This window comes from Pseudorca crassidens, chromosome 1 (assembly GCF_039906515.1).
Source record: "Pseudorca crassidens isolate mPseCra1 chromosome 1, mPseCra1.hap1, whole genome shotgun sequence".
In the NCBI taxonomy this organism is placed as follows: domain Eukaryota; kingdom Metazoa; phylum Chordata; class Mammalia; order Artiodactyla; family Delphinidae; genus Pseudorca; species Pseudorca crassidens.
Genome location: NC_090296.1, coordinates 178583905 through 178610641, shown reverse-complemented (window position 1 = coordinate 178610641; position 26737 = coordinate 178583905). Strand labels below are relative to the sequence as shown.

The window sequence follows — 26737 nt, the reverse complement described above, 5'->3', positions numbered from 1 at the left end:
GAAAAATGTGTATTCTGTTGTTTTTGGATGGAATGTCCTATAAATATCAATTAAGTGCATCTTGTTTAATGTATCATTTAAAGCTTGTGTTTCCTTATTTATTTTCATTTTGGATGATCTGTCCATTGGTGAAAGTGGGGTGTTAATGTCCCCTACTATGATTGTGTTACTGTCGATTTCCCCTGTTATGGCTATTAGTATTTGCCTTATGTATTGAGGTGCTCCTATGTTGGTTGCGTAAATATTTACAATTGTTATATCTTCTTCTTGGATTGATCCCTTAATCATTATGTAGTGTCCTTCTTTGTCTCTTGTAATAGTCTTTATTTTAAAGTCTATTTTGTCTAATATGAGAATTGCTACTCCAGCTTTCTTTTGATTTCCATTTGCATGGAATATCTTTTTCCGTCCCCTCACTTTCAGTCTGTATGTGTCCCTAGGTCTGAAGTGGGTCTCTTGTAGACAGCATATATATGGGTCTTGTTTTTGTATCCGTTCACCCAGTGTATGTCTTTTGGTGGGAGCATTTAATCCATTTACATTTAAGATAATTATCGATATGTATGTTCCTGTTCCCATTTTCTTAATTGTTTTGGGTTTGTTATTGTAGGTCTTTTCCTTCTTTTGTGTTTCTTGCCTAGAGAAGTTCCTTTAACATTTGTTGTAAAGCTGGTTTGGTGGTGCTGAACTCTCTCAGCTTTTGCTTGTCTGTAAAGGTTTTAATTTCTCCATCAAATGTGAATGAGATCCTTGCTGGGTAGAGTAATCTTGGTTGTAGGTTTTTCTCCTTCATCACTTTAAATATGTCCTGCCACTCCCTTCTGGCTTGCAGAATTTCTGCTGAAAGATCAGCTGTTAACCTTATGGGGATTCCCTTGTGTGGTATTTTTCCCTTGCTGCTTATAATATGTTTTCTTTGTATTTAATTTTTGAGTGACTAATATGTGTCTTGGTGTGTTTCTCCTTGGATTTATCTTGTATGGGACTCTCTGTGCTTCCTGGACTTGATTAACTATTTCCTTTCCCATATTAGGGAAGTTTTCAACTATAATCTCTTCAAATATTTTCTCAGTCCCTTTTTTTTTCTCTTCTTCTTCTGGGACACCTATAATTCAAATATTGGTGCGTTTAATGTTGTCCCAGAGGTCTCTGAGACTGTCCTCTGAGACTGAGGACAGTCACTTATCCGTTCTTCTGACTCAGTTATTCTGCTATTGATCCCTTTTAGAATATTTTTAATTTTATTTATTGTAGTGTTTATCGTTGCTTGTTTCCTCTTTAGTACTTCTAGGTCCTTGTTAAATGTTTCTTGCATTTTCTCTATTCTATTTCCAAGATTTTGGATCATCTTTACTATCATTATTCTGAATTCTTTTTCAGGTAGACTGCCTATTTCCTCTTCATTTGTTAGGTCTGTTGGGTTTTTATCTTGCTCCTTCATCTGCTGTGTGGTTTTCTGTCTTCTCATTTTGCTTATCTTACTGTGTTTGGGGTCTCCTTTTTGCAGGCTGCAGGTTCATAGTTCCCGTTGTTTTTGGTGTCTGACCCCAGTCGCTAAGGTTGGTTCAGTGGGTTGTGTAAGCTTCCTGGTGGAGGGGACTAGTGCCTGTGTTCTGGTGGATGAGGCTGGATCTTGTCTTTCTGTTGGGCAGGTCCACGTCTGGTGGTGTGTTTTGGGGTGTCTGTGGCCTTATGATTTTAGGCAGCCTCTCTGCTAATGGGTGGGGTTGTGTTCCTGTCTTGCTAGTTGTTTGGCATAGGGTGTCCAGCACTGTAGCTTCCTGGTCGTTGAGTGAAGCTGGGTGTTGGTGTTGAGATGGAGATCTCTGGGAGATTTTCACCGTTTGATATTACATGGCGCTGAGAGGTCTCTTGTGGACCAGTGTCCTGAAGTAGGCTCTCCCATGTCAGAGGCACAGCACTGACTCCTGGTTGCAGCACCAAGAGCGTTTCATCCACACGCCTGCTAGTGTTGGAGGGTCTCTTGCAGAGGTGGGGGGTGGCTGTGGCTCACCGTGGGGACTAGGACACTGGCAGCAGAAGTTCTGGGAGGTACTCGTTGGTGTGAGCCATCCCAGAGTCTGCCATTAGCCCCACCAAAGAGCCCAGGTAGGCTCCAGTGTTGGGTTGCCCCAGGCCAAACAACCAAGGTAATTTAGTTGTTTTGCATGGTATATTATATTAAATTGTTACTCAGAACTAAAGCCTACTTTGCAGTTTTATAAAGTAAATTGTTTATCATTTTGTAAGATGAGTTACTTTCCATATTATTTCTAAGGTGTTTTAGACTTCCTTTTTGTTAAGGCTGCTAATATACTATTCTAACATACCACAAAAACTACTTGAAAAATTACTTTCGGTAGATAAATGTTAATACATTATTAATCTTAAAACTATCTGAAAATCCTATTTACTTAAAAATCTAAGAGTGAAATATTTGTAAAGTGTCCTTTTATAATACAAGAAGGTGTTTTGTATTTTACATCCTCAATAAGAAAATACCCGTTGTATACTGTGAATACATTTATGGTCCTTCCTTGGTATCTGCAGGGGATTGGTTCCAGGACCTCCAATGATGCTCAAGTCCCTCATATAAAATGACTTAGTATTTGCATATAATCTGCACACGTCCTCCCATATACTTTAAATCATCATGTAGATTACATATAATACCTAATACAATGTAAATGTAAATACTGTGTAACAAAGTTGACAAAGTTCTGTCATCATTTTAATTTTTTATTTAAAATAAATAAATTTATTTATTTATTTATTTTTGGCTGCGTTGGGTCTTTGTTGCTACACGTGGGCTTTCTGGTTGTGGGGAGCGGGAGCTACTCTTAGTTGCGGTGCAGGGGCTTCTCGTTGCGGTGGCTTCTCTTGTTGCGGAGCATGGGCTCTAGGCATGTGGGCTTCAGTAGTTGTGGCACGTGGGCTCAGTAGTTGTGGCTCGCAGGCTCCAGAGCGCAGGCTTAGTAGTTGTGGTGCACAGGCTTAGTTGCTCCGCAGCATGTGGGATCTTCCCGGACCAAGGCTCGAACCCGTGTCTCCTGCATTGGCAGGCAGATTCTTTTTTTTTTTGCGGTACTCGGGCCTCTCACTGTTGTGGCCTCTCCCGTTGCAGAGCACAGGCTCCGGACGCGCAGGCTCTGGACGCGCAGGCTCAGCGGCCATGGCCCCCGGGCCCAGCCGCTCCGTGGCATGTGGGATCTTCCCAGACCGGGGCACGAACCCGTGTCCCCTGCATCGGCAGGCGGACTCTCAACCACTGTGCCACCAGGGAAGCCCCAAAACATCCTTTTAGTTTTTTTTTTTAATTTTTTTATTTTTGGGGGGTCATGCTCTGCATCATGCAGGATTTTAGTTCCCCAGCCAGGGATCAAACCCCTGCCCCCTGCATTGAGAGCACAGAGTCTTAACCACTGGACCACCAGGGAATTCGGCAGGCAGATTCTTAACCACTGCGCCACCAGGGAAGTCCCTCTCAGGATTTTTTTGTTTTGTTTTGTTTTTGTTTTTAATTCTGGTTTCTGCTCTGTTAGATTCTTTTTTAAAAAAATAATTAATTAATTGCTTAATTTTGGGCTGCATTGGGTGTTCGTTGCTGTTCGTGGGCTTTTCTCTAGTTGCAGCGAGCGGGGACTACTCTTCCTTGCGGTGCACGGGCTTCTCATTGCGGTGGCTTCTCTTGTTGCGGAGCATGGGCTCTAGGTGCACGGGTTTCAGTAGTTGTGGCACGCGGGCTTTAGAGCGCAGGCTCAGTAGTTGTGGCGCACAGACTTAGTTGCTCTGCGGCACGTGGGATCTTCCTGGACCAGGGCTCGAACCCTTGTCTCCTGCATTGGCAGGAGGATTCTTAACCCCTGCACCACCAAGGAACCCCTCAGGGTGAATTTTAATCTGCAGGATCATTCTCTAGTTTGGAGAGATGTACAGTGAGGATAGATAAAATCATGAATGGTCTCATGATCATGAAGTAGGAAATTAGTTACTTTTAATGTTCTGAGTTTAAGAAAGTATAGTTGTATGTAAGGTAGACTCTGTGTGTGTGTGTGTGTGTGTGTGTGTGTGTGTTATACATGGTTTTCCACTCTGTACTGAAATATCTATATATTTCCTCATCATTCCTTCCCTTCCTTTCCAGTTATTTATCAATTGACCATTTATGGCAATCTGTCTTATACCAAGTAAATGCCGAAAGGAGGGTTGCTTCTTAAGGGTTTATGGTAAGATACCAAAAGGAGTGTTACTTCTTAAGGGTTTATGGTAAGATAAACCATAAACTTGTGATGATAATTATGATATAAATTGTACAGAGGGTTGCAAGTCTTAAAACAATGCTTCATAGGGGAGGTGGGACTTTAAGCTGGATGTTTAGGAATGACCAGGCTTCTATATTTCTTATATTGGTTTTAAGTTTTATGAAGGTGGGCGTAATATATCAAATAGCTACGTAATCTCATATCAGTTGCTTAAAACATTTAAGAGAAAAGCATCTTTATCCTATGCTTTACTCTTGTCTGTCCTGGTTTACAGCTTTACTTAAAACACAGTTTGTGATTTTCTGGTAAAGATTGTTACATGAACAGTTCAGAGTGCTTGTGGATTGAAGAAGCATCTGTTAATCAAAGCATTCAAGGTTTATTGGTTTTAATTCCTTGTGATTTACTTTATTGTAGAGCATGGGCCTGGAATTGATATATTTACACCTGGTAAACCTGGAGAATATGACTTGGAAGGTGGTATATGGGAGGATGAAGATGCTCGGAATTTTTATGAGAACCTCATTGATTTGAAAGCTTTTGTTCCAGCCATCTTGTTTAAAGATAATGAAAAAAGTTGTCAGAGTAAAGAGTCCAACAAGGATGATTACAAAGGTAAGTGCTGGAGGACAAATTTTTTTATATTGAAGTGCTATAAAGATTAGTTTCAAAATAATATTTGTAAATTTTTTTTTATTTACTAGTTTTGTAATACGAACATTGAGTCACTAGATTAAATGAATGACAGAATAATATGGACATCTTAATTAATTTGAGTTCACTTTATCTAATCAGCTTTATCTTCCCCTCATCTTTACCACAGATCCTCATGCCATGTATGTCTCCATTCATCAATTCATCAATCCATCCATCTGTTCATTTCTTCAGTGAACAGATGGCATACAGAATCAAAGAAGTTATGGTCTTTGTTCTCAGTGAACATAATGTATTTTAAAAAATCTGAATATGTCAAATTTCTTGCCAGGTATAAATGTAGATTCTAAGACAAACGATGCAGATTTTGTGAGTCTTTGTAGTTTTTGCAGCAGGATTTCACTATGACTTTTAATTCAGAGGTACTGATTCTTTGATTTCAAACAGAGGCAAAGGAACCTAAGGATAATAAGGAGGTATCAAGTCCTGACGATTTGGAGCTTGAGTTGGAGAACCTAGAGATTAATGATGACACTTTGGAGCTAGAGGGTGGAGATGAAGGTGAAGATCTTACAAAGAAACTTCTTGATGAGCAAGGTAAACACTTTTGCCAAAAATTTTAATTTTTGACTAGTTGTTTTTTTTTTTTAAACGTCTGTTTTATTTTATTTATTTTTGGCCACGCTCTGCAACTTGTGGGATGTTAGTTCCCTGACCAGCGATTGAACATGGTCCCTCAGCAGTGAGAGCACGGAGTCCTAAATGCTGGACTGCTGGGGAATTCCCAAGTTTTGATTAGTGTTTCTACACAAAGCCCTCGCCTGAGAATATGGGTCTTTACTCTTTTATTCCTTGTTTTCCTGTTGTTTCTAGGCTATCACTTTTTTGGAATTTGATTTGGAACAGAAATACTACATGTCCTATATTATGTGACTACAAACTTTAGTGATAATCTGAATGTTAATATATATTTCTTACACTTCTCTACTTGCTAGCATTGTCCTTAATGTATTCTAATGCTGATATAATGTTTACAGTCTTAACATAAGTGTATTTGAAAGTTGAGAGTTAAAAAGACAATTAGTATATCAGTTCATCTGTGGTAATTTTATCTTTATAATTGAGTAATGTTTTATATTTAGTAATAAAATTATCACATTGTTAATTATTTCCTGAATACTTCCCATCAAGTTTCTTTATTAGTTAGGATTTTTTATTAGAAAGATACCTTCTGTCAGTATTGCCTGTCTCTCTATGGGCTTCATTGTTTCCTACTGCAGATTCTGTTTATCCATGTCATGAAGGGAGTGAGGCATGGCTGGAGGCTACCCTTGGCTCAAACCAGTTAGTGACATCAGAAGAAAAGGGGCTTGTCTCTCACTGTCTGTGTATAAGCCTCATGGAAGGACTTGGCTAGTCCTGTGTCATGCTTGCCTGTGGCCGAGAGGAGTGGTGGTGTCTGTGCTTGGGCAGCACCCTTCCCCATCAGAATCCCATGGATTGCCTTCGAGGGCAAGTGATGATCGTACTGTTAATTGAAGACATGGGAGAAGGGATGCATGACAGATGAAAATAGCAGATCTACTATAAAACTACATGCAACTTATGACTTATCATGTAAAAGTTTGCCTTTTTATAGTTGATATCTGAAAGACAGTAGTGATTTAGGGTTATGATTCTAAAGATACCCACACTTTCTAGGGTAATATCTCAAAAAATGCTTCATTTTTTCATGAGTAAGAAAAGTGCTCTAGATTATCTATGCCCCAGATAACTTCTTACTGGATGTTTTTATTCTTATATTGTCTATGTATATATATTTTTAAACCTGTTTAAAAACGAATTTCATGTTAGAACAAGAGGATGAAGAAGCCAGCACTGGATCTCATCTCAAGCTCATAGTAGATGCTTTTCTCCAGCAATTGCCCAACTGTGTCAACCGTGATCTGATAGACAAGGTATGATTGCCTCTGTGTGACTTTACTCAAGCATGTAGACCTTGTAGGATAGCTTGAATTAGGAACATCTATGGTTTTTGGACTGTTGTGGCTGTAGAATGAACCATTTCTTCAAATGGAATCTAATATGGGAATTCAAAATAAACACATACAGTGGTAGCCAATTTGTAGATGTTGTGTTTGGGGGTGGAACTGTCTCTAGAATCCTGTTAGCTTGATACCTCTCCCCTTCACATAGGGATTCCTCAGTGTGGGAAATACTGTGTTAGACCAGAAGTTCTTAAAGTATGCTCTGTAGATTCCTGGTGTCTTCTGAGGCACTTTCAGGGGTCTGTAAGGTCAAAACTCTTTCCATACTAATACTAGGATTTTTTTCCCCCACTTTTTCACTGTTTTTGACATTTGCAAAAGTGGTGATGGGTAAAGCTGCTGGCATTTTAACACGAATCAAGCTGCATGGGTAGCAGACTGTACTAGTAGCCACTGCCGTGCATTTGCAATTAAAAGAACAATGCTACTTTCACTTAGATGAATCCATTAAAATTGGAGTAATTTTGTTTCATTTCAGTCTTCGAGTACACTTCCTTTTTTCTTTTTTTTTTTGTGCGGTACGCGGGCCTCTCACCATTGTGGCCTCTCCCGCTGCGGAGCACAGGCTCCGGACGCACAGGCTTAGCGGCCATGGCTCACGGGCCTAGCCGCTCCGCGGCATGTGGGATCTTCCCGGACCGGGGCACGAACCCGTGTTCCCTGCATCGGCAGGCGGACTCTCAATCACTGCGCCACCAGGCAAGCCCAAGTACACTTCCTTTTAACTTGATAAAATAAGAAGGACGTGTAAAGCACATATACTATCTCTAAGTTGCCTCGAGGAAAGGTTGCCTCAATCATTTGTGTGATTGAGTTGCAAGCTAAACTAGTTGCTTTTTACATAGAATACTGTTTTTACTTGAAAGAACTGATGGACAAACTGTGGTTATTCAGACGTGGGTGTTTAGCAGACATTTTTCTAACATGAACAGGTGAGCCTCTCACTTCAAGGGAAACAACTAAAAGTATTTATTGCCAGTGGATAAATTTGACTTTCCAGCAAAAATTAGAATTTTGGAAAACTTCTGTTCACCACCATAAGCTTGACATCTTCCCAGTTCTTTTCTGAAGAGGCTTTATTGGTGAGACTTTTCTGATAAGATGAGTGGTGATGTCAAATAATGTAATTTAAAAATACTGTGTAAGTGTTTGGAAGATCTGCATAGCTCAGTGAACCATTGTTCTGAATTACCAGTACATAAGGTCAACAAAATCTTGATTGGATATTAAAAATTCACTCAGTGCAAGATAGACCAATGGATTTTAATCTAGCAGAGCATGAGAAGTTGATTGATACAGTTTCAGATTTCACATTGCAACTGATGTTTAAGAAACTACCACTTGTCAAGTTTTGGTGAAGTATCAAAGAATATCTATAATTACTGAAAACAATATTAAAATATGCCTCCCTTTCCAGCTACATATATGTGTGAAACTGGAGTTTCTTTTTTTTTTTTTTTAATAAACTTATTTATTTATTTTTGGCTGCATTGGGTCTCTGTTGCTGCATACAGGCTTTCTCTAGTTGTGGCATGTGGGCTTGTTGCAGAGCACGGGCTCCAGGTGCTCGGGCTTCAGTAGTTGCAGCATGTGGGCTCAGTAGTTGTGGTGCACGGGCTTAGCTGCTCCACCACATGTGGGATCCTCCTGGACCAGGGCTCGAACCCGTGTCCCCTGCATTGGCAAGTGGATTCTTAACCACTGCACCACCAGAGAAGTCCCTGGAGTTTCTTCATATACTTCATCCAAAACAACAAGTCACAACAGATTGAGTGCAGAAATAGATACGAGAATCTATAGATATGAGAATCTAAGGTATCTTCTAGAAGAATACCACTCTTCTGTCACTAAATTTTTTTTTCATTAAAAAAAAATTTCCAAAAAATGTTAACAACTAATAGATTTATTGGTATTTTTATGTGAATTAATATTTTGAAAATTTCTCAGTTTTAACTTCTAAAAACAGTAACTGCTGATAAACATATTAACCCACAAAAACAAAGTTCTTTCAGGTCCTTAATAATTTTTAAGAGTGTAGAACACTCTTGAGACCCAAAGTTTGAAAATCATTGCTTTAAATCATTTTTAAGTCAAGGTGTAATGTAATCTTTTATCCTTTTTTCTCCCCATAATGTATTGAGGGTTCCCTATAGAGTACTACAGACATCAAGTTGTTTTTTGACTTTCAGCTTGTTTAGCTCTTCTACAAATAATTTAGATGTGTTTCAGTAACTATTCATATAATCAAATAGGCTTGAAAAAAATTCAAAATTGGCTAATCACCTCTTGGAGTAATTAGGTCAATGTACAGTTTTCAAAAACTTAGTAATTACAACATTTATTTCTGTTTTCTGAAGAGATAGTCTCTTTTTTCTTTCATCTGTAGAATATAGCAGAGACTACCTTTTAAACAACTGCTTATTTTCCTAAGGTTGGGATATGATTGAATTTTTCCCCAGCTAAATTTTCATATATTCACTGGATATCAGCAGGATGAGAGATACCTTGACATGCCTGCCACACCCTTGCAGCCGTTTTGAGTGCTATCCTGAAAGTTGAGTGGGAAGATCTCATGTGAATCTGTATTGGAAAGTATCCTGCAGTGCCCAGCTCAGTAATGACCATATATTAACTTCTGGGTTAGCTCTTGGAGGTTCAGATGGAAAATAGGAGGTTACCCTGCCCTGTTGGACCCCAGTAGGTTCCTCCTGGGAGTCAGCTTCCTCATGAAAGGAATTTTTTCCATCTATATTGGCAGAGTTCCAAATGGCTTAAGAGGGAAAAGTAGTTGGAAAATAGAAAAATCTAAGAAGTCTTTTGAATTCAATACTTATGTAACAATATATGACCTGAAGTGAAGATTTCTTTTAGGTGACTTCTGCAGGTAATGTCATTCATTGTGATGCTTATTTCTGCATGCATTTGATGTTCAGAAGAGTTTATTTTTACTTAAAAAAATAAAAAATGATTGTTGAACTGTCTTTCATTTACTTACAACGTTTTGAAACAAGTTTTCAAAAACTGCTTGTTGAGTTGTCAGGCAGCACTTGTAACCTGGGCAGACAGACACCACACCAGTGATTCCTTTGCTTTCATTTCTCCCCAAAGGGCAGGGCTGGTTAAATCTAAGAATTAATATACATGTGAAGCTTTTTTTTTCTTTTTAATTTCCTCAAATTTATTAATTCTGGCAGTTTTCATGTAGTCTTTTATTCATTTATTCTACGTATTTATTGAGCCACCACTGTGTGTACCAGGCATTTACGTGTTTACGAACTCCTAATCTTTGCAGAGTTTTGAGCATTGTAGTTTTTTTCCATCTAACTGGCCTTTGATTATTGTGGTAGGAAAAGTGTTCATTGCCTGTTAAAGGATAATGTTCTAAAATAGTTATTGAAGTACATCTTATTTTTTTGTTTCCTAATTTATGTTGAAACATAGGCCATTATTAGCCATTAAAATTTTTTCTGTATATTTTTCAAAAAATGTTGATTTGAGGGGTGTGTGTGTGTGTGTGTATGTGTGTGTGTGTGTGTGAAGTTTTCCAGTGTTAACCAGTTTTCTTTTCTGAGTACATGACCTTTGGGATTTTTATTATACTAGTCCAGAATTTTTCAGTGTTTCATATGGGTGAATTACTTGAAGGAACTTTAGTATATTTTCAGCTTTTCTCTTTGTTATTCTAATTAGCTGTAAGAAGCTTTAATGTTATACAATAGAAACTTTAATAAAATATATTATACTCCCTTTACAAGCAGAAGGAAAAATTTACATTGGTTTTACTTTTGACTAATAGTGACAGTTTCAATCTTGGTGAATACTTTCAATGTGAGTTAGTTTCCTGGGTTTGAATCTAATCACCATTAGTTGTGTCATTTTTTTCAGCAAAAGTTTTAATCAAATGGGAGGTGTTTCAGTGAGTGTATTGTTGAAGAGTTGAACCCCTTTGTAGGGAAGTCTGAGGATCTTTGTTACCTGATCCTCAAATCTACCTAAAGATTGGGATTAATGATAAAATAATCATGCGAACCTATGGAAGGAAAATACTTGAGGTACCCAAAAGGATATTTGATAATAGTTTTTTTCTTTTTAAAGTATAACTTAAACTTGTTATTTTCTTAAACCATGTATATTGAAAATCTTTGATAATGTTTAAAAAATATATATACCTATATTTAAAAAATACCAACTACTCATAGTTTTGTTTTCTAATGGCTTCCCGGAACATACACTTCTTGTAGCTTTTCTTCTACACTTATATTAGATGTTAGACATATTGATGAAATGTTGAACACATTTTCGTTATTAAAATATAGAATAGTGGATTGCTATACTAAATAATAATTATGGGTATTTATTGTAGTCCTATGATGTGGTTTCTTTAGTTTGTTACCAGATCTGACTGTTGACAGTAAACATTTTTACTCATTGTTGAAGCACTTACTCTTACACGTTTCTAGGGATAATCTGTGTCTATGTCTCATACGTAGTTGGTCTTTATTCTTTTTTGGTTATCCTTAGCATTAGTAATTTTCTTGGTTCCTGGCTTCTTGTTACTTTGTACATTTTACCAGAAAACTTTCCTGGTATTAACATTGATTTATGAGATCAAAAGCATGGATTGTACATTTCATATAGTTATTTGCCAAACATGTCATGGTGGGTCTTCAATCTACTCACTTGAAGTTCTGTTTCTAACACTAGGTTGCAATTAAAAAGTTTATGAAACATATATTTTGAGATATATAAGGAGAGAGGAGTTTAAGCTTAGTGATCTTTAAAGTTTGGGATATGCTTATAATACTAGTGTCTTAAAACCTTTGTGAACTGTTTAGGAACTATTAGAAATCATTGTAGCATGCAGAGTTTCTGCTTTCAGTAGCTAAATGGAGATTTTTTTAAGAAAAAAGTTTGCTTTTTCTCCTATAGGCAGCAATGGATTTTTGCATGAACATGAACACAAAAGCAAACAGGAAGAAGCTGGTCCGGGCGCTCTTTATAGTTCCCAGACAAAGGTAGGTTAAAAAAAAAAAAAAAAAGTAATTTCTTAGTGTTTTTACCCTGCAATGATGATTGTAAGGTCTAAGTTCTTGTTTATTTATCTCTTAGAAAATATCCCTTGTCAACAGAACTTATTATCATTGTTGTTAGCATATTTTCTAGAACTTATTTCTCATTGATTTTTGTTCATGAGCTCTAGTGGGAATATTTCTTCTGATGCTTTCTTGTTATTTTGAGAGAAAAAATTTAAGAATTATAAGAACTTAAGTAACTTAATCATTGCTAGAAGCAACTTGTTTACACTTTTGCCTCTGAGGAGAAAAAATAATAAATGGTATATCTTTTTTTGGAGAGTTTTTATTTTATAGAAAGATCAGACTAAATTGATTGTATCTAATTTTTAAGAGTTGTGTTTAAATGAAAAATTTCAAGTTTTTTTTTGTAATTATGCTAGTTTGGACTTGGAAGTCACATTAGTGATTATGTTGCTGGTAATTCAAGAAATTATGAATAATGCTGGTAGACAATTCTAATGCTCTAACTTACACTAAATTAAAACCCCTACTTCACCCGCATATTTTAGGACCACAACAGGTCATAGATTGTTGACCTTAGGAACCTGGAGGAGATCCATTTCTGTTTATTCAACAGTGAATAATTAAAGGATTTTGTTAGCTATTATCATGATTACATACATCATAGCTAAGATATATACTTTCCCCAGAAGATACGGATTCTGAGGGATTTCACTAAAGATTTCTTAAGCAAAATTTTAATTTGGTTCATTCATTGGTCTCTTAAATGGTAACATTTCGCAGTGAAACCAAATCACTACTTTTTTCCTTTATATTGGTTTTTATCTCCTTGTCAGCAGCATTAATGAGCATTTGTTTTTTCATTTTAGTGGGACAAGGGAGATGGAATGTGCTAATATAGTGAGTAGATAATTCAGAATTATCTAATTGAGAAAATCATAGATGAATTATTTTTATTATGTAAAATTATGTACTGCATTTCATCAAATCTGAGGTGCCATCAGTTATGAGGTGCATCATTATTTCATGTACAACTAAGAAAGAAAAGAATATTGCCAGTTACTTTTAAGCCTTTGATTGTGAGACACATTTTACTTTCAAACTCAAAATTTCAAACTCCAAAATTTTTTTCCTTAATATTTTGGACCAGTTTTTTAAAGTGATTCTTTTCTTTACCTATACAGTGGAGTGTTTACTTTCATAGTTTTCTTTTCAACTGTTTATTTGAATGAAGAAACGTAGTAACAATTATCTGGACTTCTAGCATAGAATGAACCAAATTTAGCAAAAATAAAAGGCTTTGTTAACAAAAGAAGTTATGCAGTAATATTAAATAGTTTACTTATAAGAGAGCATCTTGTCTCCCTTTATCCCCATTCCTTCCCACTCCCTCACCCTAGAGAAAACTCCTGAAAAACTATATACTATTACTTGGTTTTATGCCAGTTACATCCTTTATAACTGGATTTATCTGCTTAGCTCAGCAGTTGGCTGCAAATTAGAAGTAGTTGGAATCTGCTAGAAACAGACTTGAAAGTAGTAGGAAGTGACAATTATGGTTTGAGAGGAGAGAAAAAAATAAAGATACAAGTACTTAAAATGTATATCCTTTTGGAGCTATGAGGAAGAGACCACATAGTCTTATATACCTGAAATATATAAATATAATAATTTAGGTTTCTTATATTCAGCCTGAGTGATCAGGAAAGGTTAAATTATCTTCTAAAATTTATTCATTAACTAAGGGTCTACTCTATACTGTGATTAGTGCTGGAGATACAGTGGTGAACAAGACAGATTCAACTCGTATTCATGCAGCTTACAGTTTCGAGAGGAAGAAAGAGAATTCTAAGTGCAGTTGACAGGAAGAATCCCAGCATGTTTTGAAGTACGTAACACGGGGAACTGATTGACTTAGTCTCGGCAGTAAGAGAAGGCTGCCTGGAACAAGGGTCATTTAATCCAAGACCTGAGAATGGAATGAGCTAGGTGAGGGATGGATGAGGAGAGGGAACGTAGAAAGCATTTCTGATAGAGGCAACAGAACCAGAGACAGGAAAGGTCACGCATCAGAACTACTGAAAAAACCTGTTTCTTGGTTTCCCTGGACATTGTTGTCTAGACTAAGCTGCAGGAGGGAGGCCATGTTTACTTCTTTATCCTCAGCACTGAGCACAATGCCGCACAGACAGAAGGTGATAAACTTATGTAACCTGGTATTTACAATGCCCTTACTCATCTAGCCCCTTTTCAGCTTCTTCAGTCGTCATTCTAGCCACTCTTGGAAAATCCTGATCTGTAACGATTTCTTGAATACCCTTTGTTCTCTGCTTCCAAGCCTCTGCTTTCTACTCTATCTGGGATATCCTGTATTTTTCCACCAAAAAATCTCCAGTCTTGAACTCTTAGCGTAAGAGTTATCGTCTCTGAACAACCATCTTTATTTCCCTAACGTATATATAGGTGCTCTTTAATAGACTTTCGACTTAATGTCTTCATACATACAAAGAATTCGGCACGTTACATTAGGCATATTGGGTCAGTGTTGGTTTGCGCCTGTACCCCTATGAAACTGTAAAAATATGGGCCCTTTAAAAGAGGACTAGATCTTTTCATTTTGAACATCTGCAACATCAGCTGTAGTGTTTGATACACAGTAAGGGCTTGAAAATATTTGGTGAATTAATATTGGTCATATGCAAATTTAAAATTTTATTTAAAAAATAAGTAATGCACTCACAGGACTCAGAACACTGAAGTATATAGAACATTGTGCTGAAAATTATCTTTCCTATCCTTGTCTCCCCATCTACCCAATTCCTACTCCTCCCAGTAGGAAACCGCTGTCTTGATTCTTGCATCTTTCCAAAGTTTCTTTTGCATGTGCAAGAACATGCGAACATTCTTATATTTCCTGCTTTTTTACACAAGGGCAACTTCTTATACCTATTGTTCTGAACTTTACTCTTTTCACTTAACAGTATATCTTGGAAATCTTTTCAGGTCTATACATAAAGATTTCTATTGTTCTTTTTAAAGCTGCAGTGTTTCTTTTTATGAATGTACTGTATTTAACCACTTTGGACTTCCAGTCTTTGCCATTACAAACAGCCCTGTATTTGTATAATACCTTTCCTTTCTTCTTCCTCCTCTTCATTATATTAGCTAGTGGTTTATTCATTTTAGTTTTTTTTCACACACATACACACACACACACACACACACACACACACACAAAACCCAGCCTCTAGATTATCTATGTATTTATTCTACTGTTTTACTGTTTTCTTACTCATTATTTTTGGATTTTATCTTTATTTTCTTCTTTTTTGGTTTCTTTAATTCATTTTGTTCCTTTTTTGGCATTTATATTATATATTGCTGTCCTCTGACCCTGGTTTTAGCTGTATCTCTTAGTTCTGACATGTGGTGATTTCTATTTTTATGTTTTCTGGAAATTCTCCAATTTCAGTTTGTTTTTACATTGTTACCTAAGGAGATATTTGAGAGAGTTTTGAAATTTCCAGGTAGTGGGACTTTTTTGTTTTGTTTTCTGGTTAATCATATTTTTATTGCACTGTGATTAGAGAATACTGTGTTACTTGTGCTTTATGGAATTTTTAAAAATTTTCTTGTGTCCTATTATGTAGTCAGTTTTCATGAACATTCCACAAACATTTTTGGAAAAAGGGGCGCCTCTCTCTTTGTGTGGCATCTCCCTCCCCTCCTCCCAAAGGACATGGATCCTAGTGAATGTCTTTATTCTTCTCTATGGCCAGGATTCCCTCCTTTATCCATTTAGCCCCTCCAGCCTGAGCCGACTATAAAAACCAGAATGAATCATTTTATAGTTACTTGAGTGCCTGTGACTGTGAGGACCCGAAGGTTTTATATGTGTGTATATGTGGTAGAGAATTTAAGCTGTCTTACCTAGTTTGTATAGTTTGGTTTAGGAAGCACTAAACTAGATAACTCTTTAAGGTTTTTACAGTTCTTTTCTTTAAAAAAAGCAAAAACAAAAAAAACAGGGTTTATTGGAATATAATTCACATAACCATACAGTTCACCCATTTGAAGTATACAGTTCAGTGTTTTAAATATATTCAACTATCACAACAATAAAATTTGAAAACATTTTTGTCCCCCTAAAAGAAACCTTATATCTATTAGCAGGCAGTTCCATTCCCTCCCTGCCCACTCTCTCTCCTGTCCTAAGAAACCACTAATCTACTTTCAGTCTCTATGGGGTTACTATTCTGGGTATTTCCTGTAAATGAAATCATAAAATATGTGGCCTTTTGTGCCTGACTTCTTTCGCTTAGTAGGTTTTCAAGATTGATCCATATCATAGCATGTATTAAAATTTCCTTCTTTTTAAAGGCTGAATAATATTTCATTGTATAGATATATACCACATTTTGTTTACCCATTTGTCAGTTGACGGACATTTGAGTTGTTTCCACTTTTTAGCTATTATGAATATGCCGTTGTGACTCTTTGTGTACAAGTTTTTGTGTGGTCTTTGTTTTCAGTTCTCTTGAGTATATACCTATGAGTGGAATTGCTGTGTTTTAGGGTAACTATGTTTAACATTTTTAGTAACCACTAAACTATTTTTCGCAGTGGCTGCATTTTACATTCCCAACAGCAATGTGTGAAGGTTCCAGTTTTTCCATATCCTTACCAACAGTTGTTGTTGTCCCCGTTTTGATTATAGCCATCTTAGTGTGTAGTGGAATCTTATCTCATTGTGGTTTTGATTTGCATTTCTCTAATGGCTAATTATTTTGAGCATTTTTTCATGTGCTCATTGGCCATTTGTATGTCTTCTTTGGAAAATGTTCTGTTCAAATCCTTTACCTCCTTTTAAGTTGTATTATTTGTCTTTTTATTATTGTTGTATGAGTTCTTTATATATACTTTGTGCACGTCTCTTATCAGATATAATTTGCAGATGGTTTCTTTCATTCTGTGAGTTGTCTTTCACTTTCTTGGTATCATTTGCAGCACAAAAGTTTTAAAAATTGATTTATTCCATTTTTACAGTTCTTAAATGTCTGATGTGGAGCACTGTTTTAACTTTCAGTTGTGTTCTTCCTTCATTAAATAAACAGTGGTTAAAAAAAAATCTCAAAAGGCTGGCATTATATCTCTTAGCCTGTTAATTTGAAGGAATCCACAGAAATGAAATCTACTAGAAACCTCCTTAATTATATATTTATATATCATCCTACAGTTAATTTGTAGTATAACTGTCCACACATGAAATTTCACATAAAGTGCTTACATCTTTTAAAAAAAATTTTATTGAAGTATAGTTGATTTACAATGTTAATTTCTGCTGTACAGCCAAGTGACTCAGTTATACATGTATATATTCTTTTTCATATTTTCCATTCTGGTTTATCACAGGATATTGATATTTCCCTGTACTATACAGTAGGGCCTTGTTGTTTATCCATCCCATATATACTAGTTTGCATCTGCTAATCCCAAGTGCCCAACCCTTCCCTCCCCAACCTGACCTCACCTTTGGCAACCACAGGTCTGTTCTCTACGTCTGTGAGCCTGTTTATGTTTTGTTTCATAGATGTATTCATTTGTGTTGTAGTTTAGATTCCACATATGATACCATATGGTATTTGTCTTTCTCTGTCTGACTTACTTCGCTTAGTATGATAATCTCTAGGTCCATCCATGTTGCTACAGATGGCCGAGTAGTATTCCACTGTATATATGTACCACATCTTCTTTATCCATTCATCTGTCCATGGACATTTAGGTTGTTTCCATGTCTTGGCTATTGTACAAGCTGCTATGAACATAGGGATGCATGTATCTTTTCAAATTATAGTTTTGTCTGGGTGTATGCCCGGCAGTGGGATTGCTGGATCATATGACATAAAGTGCTTACATCTTAAGTATATGTGTATATCCACACCTAGATCAAGATAGAGAACATTCCTAGCCCCTCCAGAGGTTCCCTCACCTAAGCAAACTTTCAGGTGTAAAGTCAGCCAGAATCAGGGAGCGTACGTAAGCATCTCTTAGTTCCTTGTTTTGAATATAGATGGACCTGGTATTGGTTTTAGTGACTTTGAAGCCATATGGATTTTGCCGTGTTTTAGCAGATGGATGTATGTTCAGAATCTCTTTACATTAATATAAACAGAATATTCTTCAGAGGTAAAGTGCTTCACTTAAGTCTTGGACAGCTTTTCCTGATCCAGCTTTTAGGAGCATTTGCTGGAGTTTTTGTGAGAGTCTTTATAATTTGACCTCCCCTTGCTAAAAAATGAGAAACTGAGTTTTGGGAAATCTGTTAGCATGTTGCACCACTTGATGGCACTGTTGAATTGGGAATGTGAATATTGTGGAAAAAGTCATCGGAGCATTTGGTTATCAGTTTCAGAGTAAATGATCCCAGTCTTTTGTTTATTATATTTTCTCTTTTTTGAATCGTCATCTGCTTTGGTGTTTCCTATGAAGAAAAACCTTTGTATTCTTTAATTGAACAGTAACAGTGTTCTTTCACATTAATTTTTTTCTAGACATTTTTGAGCACAGATATAATTAATAGCTTTCAACAGTTAAATTCTTTAGATTTTAAAGAGACAGAAAAAAGCTGGACTTTTTTTTGAAAGCTGATTGATTACGAAATAAAAGCCTTTAAGATTCCTTTTTTTCCCCCCTCAGGAACAAAAGTATGCTATCCTGCTTTCCTGTTCTTACTTGTAGTTAGTAACTGGATGTTTACTTAGTTGATGATCATTAACTGCTTGTAGGATACTTAAATGTGTGATTTAGGAGACCTTGAAAGTATAAGCAAGGTTTTATTATTATTTAAGAAAAAAACACTCTTTTTAAATGGTTCACTCATTAATTGTTGGTAAAAATAATTATCACTCTCAGAAGATTATAAAATTCAGTTTTCAGAGGAAGGGTCTAAGTTTATTTTCTAGTTCACTTTTAGAAAAGTCAAATAAAATAATATATATATCTAGCTTAAAATTTAACACAGAAATTTGCTTTTTATGTTGATTAAAGTGTTTTATAACTTTCATGTGATTGATATAGCATTTAGCACTCCATTCCATTTGGGCTTGCATTTGTAGGAAGGTGGAAAAGACAGAAAAACATACTTAAATAGGACTAACATTGAAAAAATATGTAATTTCTTATATTATTTGCATCATAGGGGATCTTACTTTGTGAAGTAAGGAATGAACATTCACAGAACTTGGAAGATTTAAGTGGGGCAGGATGACATTTAATATCAACGATCCATTTAATTGTAAAAAGTATAGTGGAAAAAGGAATTTTAGGAATTTCTTAGTTTGAGAAGGATTTGGTGAGTTTATTAGTAGAGGATTCTGGGAAAACAGAATATCTGGCTTTACTTCCATATGACCAGTTCTGAAAGAAACAAAAACTAGGATTACTAACTACTTAGAAAGGCTTAATTAAAAGAGTTAAGATCTTCTAGGGGATCCTTAACCTAATTTTTAAATTCCTGTTGAAGCTGAAAGTGCTGACCTGTGTTCTTAGTTTACTGATGTTACTCTGCATGGATAACACAGGCTGCTTTACTTTAAAATGGGTGGCTCTATCCACCTTTCTTTGGGGGCTGGGAAAAAGCTTTGAAGTATCAATAGATTGAGCCAATTGGAAGAATAAAAAAAATGAAGCGAAGTATAGGTGACTTGACCAGGAAAAGAAGAAAAAAGGAAATGACATAGTTTGATTAAAATTTTTTGCTTCTACGTGTTATAATCTCAATTTTTTTTTTTTTTTTTTGCGGTACGCGGGCCTCTTATTGCTGTGGCCTCTCCCGCTGCGGAGCACAGTCTCTGGGCGCACAGGCTCAGCGGCCATGGCTCACGGGCCCAGCCGCTCCGTGGCATGTGGGATCTTCCCGGACCGGGGCACGAACCCATGTCCCCTGCATCGGCAGGCAGAGTCTCAACCAGTGCGCCACCAGGGAAGCCCTATAATCTCAAATTTTGTTGAAAAATACATTGAAAAAGACAATCAAGATTAATATTAATTTTGTAAACTCAGAAGCTAATTCTTAAAAAAAAAATCCAGGTAGAGAACCATTTAGAAAATATAAAGAAAACATTAAAAAGTTTAAGAATAAGCCAGATGATATACTAGAAGTTTAAAAAAACCACTTGAAAACCTCAGTGAAACAAGTAATTTTTTTGGAAAAAATACACATTTTCAAACTTGATTCAATCAAGACAAAATTAAATAGACCAGTGATTATGGAAGAAAATGTAAAAAATTATCAGAGTAATTTCTTTGCTGTATCGTTTTTTCCAGAGCATAGGAAGGAGAACTTCCCATTTCATAATATGAAGAAATAGGCAAAATCTTAACAAAAAAAAGAGCGAGGATGTTAAAAGTGTGGACCGGTCTCACTTTTTAATGTCGATATAAAAATTCTAAGTAAAATATTAACAAATTATATTTAATAGTATATTAAAAACAAACATCCAGCATGATCAAAGAGGATTGATCTTAGGAATGAAAAGCTACTTTAAACAGGAAACTTATTTTTTATTTTTATTTTTTTGCGGTACGCGGGCCTCTCACTGTTGTGGCCTCTCCCGTTGCGGAGCACAGGCTCCGGACACGCAGGCTCAGAGGCCATGGCTCACGGGCCCAGCCGCTCTGCAGCATGTGGGATCTTCCCGGACCGGGGCACGAACCCGTGTTCCCTGCATCGGCAGGTGGACTCTCAACAACTGTGCCACCAGGGAAGCCCAGGAAACTTATTAATATATGTAACACCAGTAGGGAAAATAAACTATATGATTCTCCCATTGACTGCATAAAAGATATTTGATAGGGCTTCCCTGGTGGCGCAGTGGTTAAGAATCCGCCTGCCAATGCAGGGGACACAGATTCGAGCCCTGGTCCTGGAAGATCCCACATGCTGAGCAGCAGCTAAGCCCGTGTGCCACAACTACTGAGCCTGCACTCTAGAGCCCGCCAGCCACAACTACTGAGCCCACGTGCCACAACTACTGAAGCCTGCGTGCCTAGAGCCCATGCACCACAACAAAGAGTAGCCCCCATTCACTGCAACTAGGGGAAGCCCGCACGCAGAAACAAAGACCCAACTCGGCCAAAAATAAATAAATAAATAAATTAAAAAAAAGATATTTGATAAACTAGTGCTTGTTTGATAAAATATAAAAGTTGATCAAATTTAATATTATTCTTATAAAAATTGGATGATATTTCATTAATATGAAGAATAGTTTAGAATAAAAGCTGACAGTAAGAAATATCTATCAAGCACCTATGAACAAGTAAGTAAATTATATACGTTAGAAGGTGATAAACTCTATTTAAAAAATAATAGTGCAGGGTAAGGGGCTGGGGGGTGGGATGGATTTGCAGTTTCAATGGTGTATTCAGAATGGGTCTCATGGAGGGGATGTCACTGGAACTAAGACTTGACCTTTGTGAGGGAGTAAGTGGCAGAGATATTTGGGGAAAGCAGACTCCAGCTACTGAGAAGAGCCAGTGCTGAGGCTCTGAGGATTACTGGGGGTCCGGTGAGACTGGACAGGATAGTAGGAGATGAGGTCAGGTCAATTCATGAGGTCACAGAAGTGCTGTTTGAGAGAATTAGAGCCTGAGCCTCTCGACTCCCAGTGCATTACTCTTTGTTATCCCATGACCTCAACTCTTGAGTCTTATTTTTCTGACCTGTAGTTGTGGCAGTTGGGAGCGGTAGAACCTGGGGCATAGGTTTAAAGTCCTATATTTGTAATTGATCATGAACTGAGAAAAAAAGTATTTTTTGCTAAAGTGGATATGAAAAAGCTAACGTTCCAACTAAAATATAATAATATATTAAAATATAATATTCTAACTAAAGTTTGAAAGTTTAGAAAGTAAATTTGGTATTAGTATGAATCCATCTATTATGCATGAAAATTACGTGTGCAGTTGCCCTAGGCTTTTTTTTTCCCCACACTAGCAGACGTTAAGAAAATTATTACATATTTGTGAGAGTGTCTTACAGGATACCTCTTTTTTGTAACATCAACAAGGAGTAATGTGACCCACATGTGTGCATTTTCTGTGTGACAAGAACTTAACCTTCAATTGATAAAACTTTTAAAATAATTTAAAGAAACATTTAAAATAAGGCTTAACACTAAATGTTTTGATTCAGCTCTTTACATAACGGACTGTACTTCTCATTTCTTTAAAGAAGGGTATAATGCATTTAAAATTTTTTGAGGTACTTTTACAGAGCCACCACATTCTTGACTTCTCTCAACCTCTGTAGTCTTATTTCTGAAATGGTGATTATAATGTCTACCTGATGGGGTGGTTATCAGTATCAACAAGATAAATAATGGAGATTGGATGCCTAGGACAGGGCCTGGCACCTTGGGAAGAAAAATACGTGATAAGTTTTAAAGGAAATTATAATGGTCAAAGAGGAATACAAAATTTTTGAGGCTCTTAGGCATGAATTTGAGCACTTTCCTCTCCTTGACTCCACCTTTCAAATTTCTGTCCATTCTTCCTTCCTTCACTATGTCCCTTCTGAATTTTCCAGGTCTAATTCTCAGCCTTTCATGGTAGGCAGAGTTTTCTCTGGTGATCACACCATTTTCATGTTCTGTAGTATAATGATATATTCAGGGATATGTAAGACTTGTAGAATTATTTGTCTGTTCTAAATGGCTGCGGGTTGTTGTAGTTTTTGAGCTCTTGCTTTGAATTTTTCTAGTTTTTTGCTTCCTTCCTCCCTGTCAGCTCCCATTACTTGCTGCTGTCAGTGCAGCTGCTTTTATTAGTTCCTCACAGCTTCTCATCTTCAGAGTCTGGTCTGCTGAGTGTTGAATCATTGGATAATCAAGTTTTATAAAATAATGTCTGTGGCAGGAATGGAAAATAAATTTTTAGCTTGTGTGTTGATTCTGATTAGTAGTGGCTGCCTGGAGTCCTGGAATCTGGAGTTGCATCCAAATTTGATGAGAAAGTGCTCTGATGATGAAAGGGCACAGCAGCATGAGGAAATGCAGATTTGTGTTTATTGTCCTGAGTAAGAGTCGAGAAGCCCCGTGGGAGAATCTGAGTGGGTTCTATAATGGGTAGAATAAGTTAGTGTGTGGGTTTTGTGATTATTATTTTTTTTGACTTCTTAGATACCCTTTTGGTTATTGGTTACCCTTTTACTTTACATTGAAGCTTTGAAATAACTTATCCATGGATAAATGAAGGAAATTGTTTAAAAGGATTGTTTTATACTGTTTGTTATCTTTGTTTATTTACTCAGTAATTATGTGATTAAAACTTTAAGCCATGTTTTCTTTGCTTGGTATTTCATATTTTATCAAAATTGAGTACTCGATGGAAATTGCAAATGTGCAGTAAATGTACTGAATGGAAAATACCATATTATTAATAAACTTTCACAAGGCAAATTGAATTTCCAAATACTTCATTATAATGGCAATACATAGGCATGTCTGTATGATTATTATTAGTTTTTATAATCATTTAATGTGTGAATATATCTGAGAAAGTTTAAATTTTAAAATGAGTTATTTCTGGTGTGCCTTTCCTTTTACACATATCACATGTAACTTTTGCAGGTTGGATTTGCTACCATTTTATGCAAGATTGGTTGCTACATTGCATCCCTGCATGTCTGATGTAGCAGAGGATCTTTGTTCCATGCTGAGGGGGGATTTCAGATTTCATGTATGTATTTAAGCATTTATTTTGTTATATATATATATATACACACACTTATGAGTGAGGATTCTTTAGTTTAAAAATATGATTATTTTATTGGTAAGCACATTTTGAAACTTGATAGTGGTATAACAGTTCAGAATGTATGGACTTCTAAATTTTTTAAATGTAAATCTACTCAGCAAAGCTTGAAATTGATAAATGCTATTCCAATTTGGAGATGAGCTGTTGCTGCTACCTTGTTTTCCCATTGTAGGGTCTGCACTTCTTGCTTTTGTAAAGTAAAAACATTCTCCAAGGTCAAGAGAGCCAGCAGGCCTCATTGGTGTTCCCCGAAGAAACATAAGATTGGCCATGACAAGTCAGGGCACACAGTGCCTGTAGGATGCCTGTTCAGGTGTTGGGGGTCCAACGTTTGGGGCACACGAAGTTGCGTAAATGCTCTGATCTCAGTGAATGCTGTCATAGACCATGTTTTTATTGATTCTTGCCTTAAGAATCCTTAGCTTGAAGAAAGATTCTTAATAGAATGCCTATGAGTGGTTCTCCCAAACCCATGTTACCCCACCATCTTGTGGATACAGGCTTGAAAGGAGTAAAAGGATACCTTAGCGATGACTGAAAGTGAACATTGGTAGAATTTGAAAAGACATGAAATGCAAGTGTTCATGTATGCCCATGGAAAAATTGTGTTTGTAAAATTTAGCTTTATATAGCAAGTTGCTTGGAATGCAGATAAATGTTTGCTCTGCTCAATTTGCATTTCATTGCACTGGCTATACACAAATCGGTAGTATGGCTGAGCACCAGAACAGACATAATTCCTGAGGTCAGGAATCTCATGATGTAATTGGGAAGATAAGGCCTAAATGCTGATAAAAGCAAGAGTGAAATAAAAATTTAAACCCTAAATAAATTTGATATTGTAAGGAAGTGCATGTTTAATTGCCAAATGAATTGTTGGAGAGTCAGTGCCTTGAGTCCAGAGGAAGCAAAAGTCTGTGTGAGGGGTGGGATGGTCTCTAAAGGCTTCTTGCCATGGGTGTTAATTTGTTAGTATGAGATTTGTGGGTAAGATTTTTCTGGGCCAGCTTTTTTGCTGAAGTGTGTTTCAGACTTTCATAGATAATATTAATCAAGGACAGGTTTCTATGTCTAGAGAAGTTTGGAAACACTGAAATCCAGAAAGTTAAACCGTTTTGCTTTTGTTTTATGGTAAGAATTCTCAAAGCTTTAATAGGGTAATGAGCACTGTGAGCCTCCTGGAAGGGGCTGAATATACAGTCACTCAAAAGACACAGTGTTTACATGCTGCTAGTTCGGGGGCAGATGCGTCTGAAGTCATATTGTTGGTATTTTAATCCCATCATACAGATACAGACAAGACACTGTTTTACTAGCAGGCAGTATGACTGCATTGTATGAGTTACATGCGTACATCCCTCCACCAAACCACAGTCAAACAAACCATGAGTTGCTGGACCAAGCATAATTAGTGCTTTTGGTGAGAAACCTAAAATTAAGAAAATTCTGTTCATGTGTACTTCCCATCCCATCTTTGAAAATTGGGGTGAGAGTTGAGGGAATTGGCATTTTTGTTATTGTTGTAAGGTTTCATTACAACTAGAAGAGTATCAGGATTCCAGAGTATATTTGGGAACTGCTATTCTCAGGGGAGAGAAGAGAGGGCACTTGATGTCATCGATCACCTCTGCTTCCTCCAGGGTCTAGCCTTTCCCACCCTCAAATCTGCAGACTTTGCCATTGACTTTTTATCAGGCAAAAAATGTGCTCAGCACTCTCCCATCCTTAAAATAAAAACAGGAAAACTTTCCTCAACTGCACCTCTCCCCCCGTCCTCTTTCATTTCCTTCTTGTTTGATGTTGTAGAGTATACGTGTCTCTTGCACTTCTGACGTTTACCCTTTGTTTTACCATCATAGCGCCCTGGCAGAAACCACCAGTGTCCTCCTAATCGCCTCATCCTAGTTGATGTCCCTGCAGATTCTGAATTGCTGGACTCTCCTGCCTTTTAGGAAACTCATTCTGACTCTACCACATACTAGCATTGTAACTTTGGCCAAGTTACTTAAGTGCTCCATGCCTCGATTTCCTTGCTTGTTAAGTGGGATAATTTGTATTTTAATAAATTTATTTATTTATTTATTTTTGGCTGCGTTGGGTCTTCGTTGCTGCGCGTGGGCTTTCTCTAGTTACGGCAAGCGAGGGCTACTCTTGGTTGCGGTGCGTGGGCTTCTCATTGCAGTGGCTTCTCGTTGCAGAGCACGGGCTCTAGGCGCGAGGGCTTCAGTAGTTGTGGCACGTGGGCTCAGTAGTTGTGGCTCGCAGGCTCTAGAGTGCAGGCTCAGTAGTTGTGGCACATGAGCTTAGTTGCTGTGTGGCATGTGGGATCTTCCTGGATCAGGGCTTGAACCTGTGTCCCCTGCATTGGCAGGCGGATTCTTCTTCTTCACTGCACCACCAGGGAAGTCCCAATTTGTATCTTTTTAAATGAGGTTGTTCTTACTGATTAAATGAGATAATTCATATAAAGCTTATCACACAGATGTCATTATAATAATAATTACCTCTTCTCTACCACCACTCTCTCCTGCTTCTCGCTTATGACTACTCTCCTCAATATCCTTTGCTCTGTTTTCCAGCTGAGTTTATATGTTGGTGTTCCTTCCCCAGACTTACTTCCTTCACCCTCCTTTATGATGGAACACAGTTTACCTGGGGTTCAGGTGGCATCTGTTTCCCAGCAGCCTCACGTATATATCTCTTGCCAGAACCTCTCTCCTGGTGCTTAATAAGTTCTCATGTACTTTTAGCTAAATACATCCATAAAACTCATTTTCTTCTCAAAAATGCCTTTATCCTTCACTTTCTTATACCGGATTCTATATTCTCCCTATAAATTTGCAATATATTTTATCTACTCACTGAGGGAACTACATCTACTTTCGCCCCTCTGACATTCGGGAGCCAAATTTGTCAAATT

At 37.0% G+C, this 26737-nt stretch overlaps 1 protein-coding gene across 3 annotated transcripts in view; it reads left to right on the top strand.

Annotated features, from left to right (window-relative positions):
• Positions 1-26737, top strand: part of UPF2 (UPF2 regulator of nonsense mediated mRNA decay) — a 211880-nt gene that overhangs the window by 23905 nt on the left and 161238 nt on the right. For all 3 annotated transcript variants that reach the window (XM_067701233.1, XM_067701243.1, XM_067701251.1), the window contains exons 5-9: positions 4680-4877; positions 5364-5513; positions 6771-6874; positions 11894-11979; positions 23631-23739. In XM_067701233.1, the coding sequence (XP_067557334.1) occupies positions 4680-4877; positions 5364-5513; positions 6771-6874; positions 11894-11979; positions 23631-23739 (647 nt within the window). The remainder of the gene's footprint in view (positions 1-4679; positions 4878-5363; positions 5514-6770; positions 6875-11893; positions 11980-23630; positions 23740-26737) is intronic.